This window comes from Cebus imitator, unplaced genomic scaffold (assembly GCF_001604975.1).
Source record: "Cebus imitator isolate Cc_AM_T3 unplaced genomic scaffold, Cebus_imitator-1.0 Scaffold0, whole genome shotgun sequence".
NCBI classification, from domain to species: domain Eukaryota; kingdom Metazoa; phylum Chordata; class Mammalia; order Primates; family Cebidae; genus Cebus; species Cebus imitator.
Genome location: NW_016107315.1, coordinates 5,078,640 through 5,086,185, shown reverse-complemented (window position 1 = coordinate 5,086,185; position 7,546 = coordinate 5,078,640). Strand labels below are relative to the sequence as shown.

General features: G+C 44.5%; 1 protein-coding gene across 4 annotated transcripts in view; it reads right to left on the bottom strand.

The window, feature by feature from the left end:
* Window positions 1–7,546, bottom strand: part of QRICH1 (glutamine rich 1) — a 59,211-nt gene that overhangs the window by 11,607 nt on the left and 40,058 nt on the right. For all 4 annotated transcript variants that reach the window (XM_017508097.2, XM_037744528.1, XM_017508172.2 and 1 more), the window contains 3 exons: window positions 6,399–6,576; window positions 5,743–5,897; window positions 3,034–3,148 (listed from right to left, as the gene is read on the bottom strand). In XM_017508097.2, the coding sequence (XP_017363586.1) occupies window positions 3,034–3,148; window positions 5,743–5,897; window positions 6,399–6,576 (448 nt within the window). The remainder of the gene's footprint in view (window positions 1–3,033; window positions 3,149–5,742; window positions 5,898–6,398; window positions 6,577–7,546) is intronic.

Sequence of the window (7,546 nt, the reverse complement as noted above, 5' to 3'; positions counted from 1 at the left end):
AAAAAAAAAAAAAAAAAATTTATGGATAAAGTATCTAAAATTTACTTCCAATACAGAAGAGGGGAAACTTGTAGTGGTATATACAAGGTTTACCATGAAAAAATAAATTTAAAACAAACAAACAAAAAAAGGAATTTAAAAACAGCAACAAAAAAGATTTCCATGGAAAATGGGTAGTACATAGGGAAGTTCATGAAATCTATTGTGTTTACTTTTATATATGTTTGAAACTTCCGTAATAACAGACTATAAAGTGAAATCTGTATAACCATATTTGGCTTGAAAACTTCCAAATTATGTAGAGTGATGTAGTCACTCATGTCTGTTTCAATGATAGCCATCCCTTATAACACTCTTAACACTTTCCATTTGTGTTCTGTTCTTCAAAGTACTTAAATTGCTGGGTGCAGTAGCTCACACCTGTTATCCCTGCTCTTAGGGAGGCAGAGGTGGGAGGACAGCTTGAACCCAGGAGTTTGAGGCCTGCCTGGGAAATACAGCAAGACCTTCTCCTCAAAAAGAGAGGAAAAAAAAAAAAAGACAAAGTACTTAAGTTAACTTCCTTCTTTATATACCGTTGCCTTACTATAGTGCAAGCTCCATTGTCTTCACTGATATATTCACCAGCACCTGGAATATTGCCTGGCACTTAGTAGGCACTCAAAAAATTTGTCTAATCAGTAAGTTTTTCTTTTTCTTTGAGACAGAGTTCCACTTTGTTGCCCAGGCTGGAGTGCAGGCGTGCAATCTCGGCCCACTGCAACCTCTGACTCCTGGGTTCAAGCAATTCTCTTGCCTCAACCTCCCAAGCAGCTAGGATTACAGGCGCCTGCCACCAAGCCTGGCTAATTTTTTTGTATTTTTAGTAGAGATGAGGTTTGAACATGTTAGCCAGGCTGTTGGCCTCCCAAAGTGCCGATAACAGGCATGAGCCGCCTCACTCAACCATAAGCTTTTTTTTTTAAAAGGGTTAAGCAGCATACATTTTAATAAATGGCTGAACAGGAATTAAAACTCAGACATTTGTGTGAACTTCTTTGAATGCCAAGGAGTACAACCGCTGCATCATAAGGCAAAAATATGTTTACTTAAGGCCGGGCGCGGTGGCTCAAGCCTGTAATCCCAGCACTTTGGGAGGCCGAGGCGGGTGGATCACGAGGTCAAGAGATCGAGACCATCCTGGTCAACATGGTGAAACCCCGTCTCTACTAAAACTATAAAAAATTAGCTGAGCATGGTGGTGCGTGCCTGTAATCCCAGCTACTCAGGAGGCTGAGGCAGAATTGCCTGAACCCAGGAGGCGGAGGTTGTGGTGAGCCAAGATCGCACCATTGCACTCCAGCCTGGGTAACATGAGTGACACTCCGTCTCAAAAAAAAAAAAAAAAAAAAATTAGGCTGAGTGCAGTGGCTCATGCCTGTTATCCCAGCACTTTGGGAGGCCGAGGCGGGCGGATCACAAGGTCAGGAGTTCCAGAGCAGCCTGACCAACATGGTGAACCCTGTCTCTATTAAAAATACAAAAATTAGGTTGAGTGCAGTGGCTCATGCCTATAATCCCAGCGCTTTGGGAGACCGAGGCGGGCGGATCACGAGGTCAGGAGTTCCAGAGCAGCCTGACTAACATGGTGAAATCCCTGTCTCTACTAAAAATACAAAAATTAGCCGGGCATGATGGCGCAAACCTATAATCCCCGCAACTCGGGAGGCTGAGGCAGAAGAATCGTTTCAACCTAGGAGGCAGAGGTTGCAGTGAGCAGAGATCATGCCACTGCACTCCAGCCTGGGCAACAGAACCAGACTCCGTTTCAAAAAAAAAAAAAATTAGCCAGTCAAGGTGGCATGCACCTGTAATCCCAGCTACTTGGGATGCTTAGACAGGAGAATCCCTTGAACCCAGTAGGTGGAGGTTGCAGTGAGCCAAGATTGCACCATTGCACTCTAGCCTTGGCAACAAGAGTGAAACTCCATCTCATAAAAACAAAAACCAAAGTCTATTAAAAACAAAAATAGCTAAGCATGGTAGCACATGCCTATAGCCCCAGCTACTCAGGAGGCCAAGGCAGGAGGATCACTTGAGCTCAAGAGTTTGAGGGCCATCTCAGTAACATACCAAGACCATGTTTTTTTCTAAACAAACAGGCCGATCATGGTGGCTAATGCCTGTAATCACTACTTGGGAGGCTGAGGCAGGAGAATCACTTGAACCCGGGAGGTGGAGGTTGCGGTGAGCCGAGATCGTGCCATTGCACTCCAGCCTGGGCAACAAAGTGAGACTCTGTCTCAAGGAAACAAAAACAAACAAAAAAAACAGAACAAAAACAAAAGCACTGAATAACCTATGCTTTTGTTTCGAGAACATGCTGTCGAGAATGCTACCTGTTAGTAAAGCAAAAATTATGCTCTACAGATAAAACTGTCCATAATTTTTTAATTGTTATAATGATTGTAATTTTAATCAGTACATTTTAATAGAAAAGAAAGATAGTAACTACCCCACTAGTTCTGCTTGTTCCTGTGTCCTTCCCACACTGGGACCAGCAGGGTTCTCTAGTGAGCAGTGTCTCTTGCCTATTAGGGCAAGTAGCACAGTGGCCAATGCTGCTGCAATCTGGGATTTTATAGCCCCCTCACCCACATGCTATTTCACAGCCAACCACAGAAGCTGTTGATCTTTCTTTTTGCTTTTTTTGAGACAGAGTTTCACTCTTGTTTCCCAGCATGAAGTGCAATGGCATGATGTGGGCTCACCACAACCTCCACAGCCTGGGTTCAAGCAATTCTTCCACCTCAGCCTCCTGAATAGCTGGGATTACAGGCATGCACCACCATGCCCAGCTAATTCTGTAGTTTTAGTAGAGAAGGGGTTTCTCCATGTCGGTCAGGCTGGTCTGGAACTTCTGACCTCAAGTGATCTGCCCGCCTCAGGTTCAGAAAGTGCTGGGGTTACAGGCAAGAGCTACCTCACCCAGCCAGTGTTGATCTTTCTTAAATCCAGGTGGGAAAGACATCCAAGGACAAGGGAGACTCTTACCAAGTGGAGTGACCCGGGGCTGAACATCCTTCAGAACTTCATGTAGCCACTCCGTGAACCGAACATAATAAAGATCGGAGAAAATGTCATCTACCCTTCCATTTTCAAAAAGATACTAAAAGAAAAACAATCAACAGAAGTTATTGGTAGTCTCCTGAACAAGGCTTTCAGGGGATATAAATATATTTTTCTACCAGTACTACTGTCCTTCCCCACCCATTCACACCTCAACAAACCAAGGCACCAGCATGTAACACTTTCATAGTATACTTAAGCTCATGTGACTGATTCTCACAACATTCTTGAAAGTTGGGTAAATAAGGCATACACTGTGAATGCTATTTCACCCAAGCCAGGCATTGTTTTGTGGTAGCAACAATCATGAATAGGCTCTGCCTTCCATTAGATATTGTATAAGTTAAATAACATGTGCAAGTCTTTTAATTTCTGGGGCTCAGTTTCCTTGCCTATAAATGGAGATGACAGTATCTGTCTTCTAAGACTGGGCAGAGCACAGAATGAAAGCATGTAAAGCAATTCACATAGTACTTAGGATAGAATCAATGACAGAGGAGAAAACTAGGAGGCATACATTTGTCAAAACTAGGCAACAGGATGAGTCCCAACCAGTAACCCTTGTCCTATTATACTGTAGGTTTTTCCTCAAGATCCTTTGAACACTAAGAAATCTGGCTGGACGTGGTGGCTCACGCCTGTAATCCCACCACTTTTGGAGGCTGAGGCAGGCATATCACCTGAGGTCAGGAGTTCGAGACCAGCCTGGCCGACATGGTGAAACCCTATCTCTACTAAAAATACAAAAATTAGCCGGGTGTGGTAGTAGATACCCGTAATCCTAGCTACATCGGAGGCTGAGACAGAAGAATCGCTTGAACCTGGGAGGCGGAGGTTGCAGTGAGCCGAAATCACACCATTGCACTCCAGCCTGGGAAACAAAGAGCAAAACTGTCTCAAAAAAAAAAAAAAATCCACTTCTCAGTCCCTGAACTGCCAGTCTATAAATTTCTCTGTTATGCTTCACCACAGATGTCCTGAAAACCTAACTACATTGGTATGTTATTCTACGCTCCATTAAATAAGTATTTGGTGCTAATGCAGGGAACAACGAGAAGAAAAGCTTTATGCTAGCACAAGACTTTGTTTTGAATAAATTACTTTCATGAAAACCATGTTTACTTTAACAAAAAGAAAAGTGTTACATTAATGCTTTGTGATTTACAATAAAAGTGAATGGCTGCAAGGTAATTACCAATAATGTAACAGAAGTTTCTCTAGGTAGTAGGATGATGAATAGTGTTTTTTTCCTACTTTATTATTTTATGTATTTATTTTTTAAGCGACAAGGTCTCATTCTGTTGCCCAGACTGAAGTACAATGGCGTAAACATACCTGACCATAGCCTCAAACTCCTGGGCTCAAGGGATCCTCCTGCCTCAATCTCCCAAATAGCTGGGACTACAGGTATGCACCACCACGTCTGGCTAATTTTTTTTTCTTCTTTTTGTTTTTGAGACAGGGTCTCACTCTGTCATTCAGGCTGGAGTGTAGTGACATAACCATGACTCACTACAGCCCCAACTTCTGGGGCTCAAGCAATCCTCCAACCTCAGCCTCCCATGTAGCTAGGACTACAGGCCATCACTATCAAGCCTGGTTAATTTTTTGTAGAGATAGCTTCCCAGGTAGTAGGGATTACAGGTGGGCACCACCACACCTGGCAAATTTTTATATTTTTAGTAGACGGGGTTTCACCATGTTGGCCAGGCTGGTCATCTTCAACTCCTCCTGACCTCAAGAGACCCACCTTCTTTGGCCTCCCAAAGCACTGGGGTAACAGGCGGGAGCCACCAGCGCCCAGCACTGGCTCTAATTTTCTAAAGTGAACATGTAGGTTTTTAAAACTTAAAAAAGGCCAGGTGAGGTGGCTCACGCCTGTAATCCCAACACTTTGGGAGGCCGAGATGAGTGGATCATAACGTCAGGAGTTTTGAGACCAGACTGGCCAACAAATTGAAAAATCTCTACTAACATACAAAAATTAGCTGAGTGTGTTGGCAGGTGCCTATAATGCCAGCTACTACTACAGAGGCTGAGGCAACATATTGAAAAATCTCTACTAAAAATCAAAAATTAGCTGGGCGTGGTGACAGATGCCTATAACCCCAGCTGCTACTGGGAATCACTTGAACCCAGCAGAGGTTGCAGTGAGCCGAGATGGTGCCACAGCACTCCAGTCTGAGTGACAGGGCAAGACACCGTCTCAAAAAAAAAAAAAAAAGACTTAAAAACTAGCAAATATCCCAATAAGAACCCAGATCAGCCAGGTGTGGTGGCGGGTGCCTGTAATCCCAGCTACTCGGGAGGCTGAGGTGGGAGGATAGCTAGAGCCCAGGAGTTCTGGGCTGCAGTGGGCTATGCCAATCGGGTGTCTGCACTAAGTTCAGCATCAATATGGTGACCTCCTGGGAGCAGGGGACTACCAGGTTGCCTAAGGAGGAGTGAACCAGCCCATGTCGGAAATGGAGCAGGTCAAAACTCTTGTGCTGATCACTAGTGGGACTGCGCCTGTGAATAGCCACTGCACTCCAGTCTGGACAACATAGCGAGATCCCATCTCTTTAAAAAAAAAAAAAAAAAGAAGAAGAAGAACCCAGATCAAACATGTTCTCATGAAGATCTGTTTCCTACCTTTTGAATACACAGGAAAATATAGTAGAGCACATCTGGGTCATAGGGTTCACCTTCGCCATTTCGAGCTTCCCGTGTCATTAGACAGAGCCCATAATTCAACTCTGCCACAGCAGAGGAGATGAGATCTTCCTGGAATCGCAGCAGCTGGCGCCCTGCAACAGAAGCCCCAAAGATGAATGGAGGTCCTGGCAACCCAGGATGAATGGAGGTCCTGTGGGTCCATATCTGAAAAGCTCAGAACAGATACTGCCCATCAGGGTGCTGGGCTAGAAATGTCACTTGTATCTACTGTAATGTCTTACATCTGTAATGTCAGAACAGGCCTATAATGTGAGTATACGAGCCTAACGCCAAGAAAGAAGCACCTTGACTGCATACTCCTTGGTTCCCATTTCCTCCCAGAAGCCATTTTGCTCAGGTCTGGTAGGGTCAACTCCAGAAACCCACTGTGTCTAAAAATACCTGATTTGGGGCAAACCCCACACATCCTGCTTATTATGTACAAAAGGTCAGTACTGCTTGTTGCTAGGCTTGAACTCAACATACTATTTCAGATTTTGCTCTCGTCTCCAAGACAGGGGATATCACTTTTCTGCCATTTTGTCCCCCTGTTGTATTTTAGACAGAGCCCACTCTTCTTCCCAAACACTCACTCCCAATGGGTGCCAATCTGTTCTGAGCATCTTTCTCTAGTTCAGCATTCTTGGTCTGGGCCCAGTTTTTCCATACTTCAAGCCCTTCTTCTGGCTTCAAAGAATTTGGAAGCAGAAGTTCTGGGGAAGGCTGTGGCTGTGATTGTGGTTCAACTTCAGCAACCTGGACAGTCTGAGCCTATGGGAGAGAAAACATGAAAATGTGTCAGTATTGTTTTGTATTAGATCCTTCTGCAAAATTGCCAGAAAAATGTTACGTATAGTTCATTTATTTAAGAAAATCTTCTCTATTCCTTGCTGTCCTACTTTTAAGCAACTTTGGAGTTCTACTTCTTAACAGCAAAAGCAGCACTGCAACTGGCTAGTGCAGTGCTTCTCAGCTGCACTGTTAAATCTTTTTTTTTTTGAGACAGAGTTTCACTTTTGTCCAGGCTGGGGTGCAATGGTGCAATCTCAGCTCACTGCAACCTCCGCCTCCTGGATTCAAGAGATTCTCCTGCCTCAGCCTCCCCAGTAGCTGGAATTACAGGCATGCACCACCACGCTCAGCTAATTTTGTAATTTCAGTCAAGATGGGATTTTGCCATGTTGGTCAGGCTGGTCTTTAACTCCTGATCTCAGGTGATCCACCCATCTTGGCCTCCGGAAATGCTGGGATTACAGGTGTGAGCCACCATGCCTGGTTAAATCTTTTATTTAAAAACCCTAATAGCCAGACTTATCCCAGAATCTAAGGGGGAGCCAAAGTATCAATTGTTTAAAAACTCCTTGAGTAAGATCACACCACTGTACTCCAGCGTGGTGACTGAATAACACTCCATTTCGGGGGAGAGAGGAAAACAACAACTCCTTGAGTAAAAAGCTTTGGTCACCACTGAGAACTACTGGCTCAAAGCACTGCTCCCACAATCTTTAATGTGAAAACAAATTACTTGGGGATTTTATCAAAATGCATATTCTGGCCGGGCGCGGTGGCTCACGCCTATAATCCCAGCACTTTGGGAGGCTGAGGCGGGTGGATCACGAGGTCAAGAGATAGAGACTGTCCTGGTCAACACGGTGAAACCCCGTCTCTACCAAAAATACAAAAATTAGCTGGGCATGGTGGTGCATGCCTGTAGTCCCAGCTTCTCGGGAGGCTGAGGCAG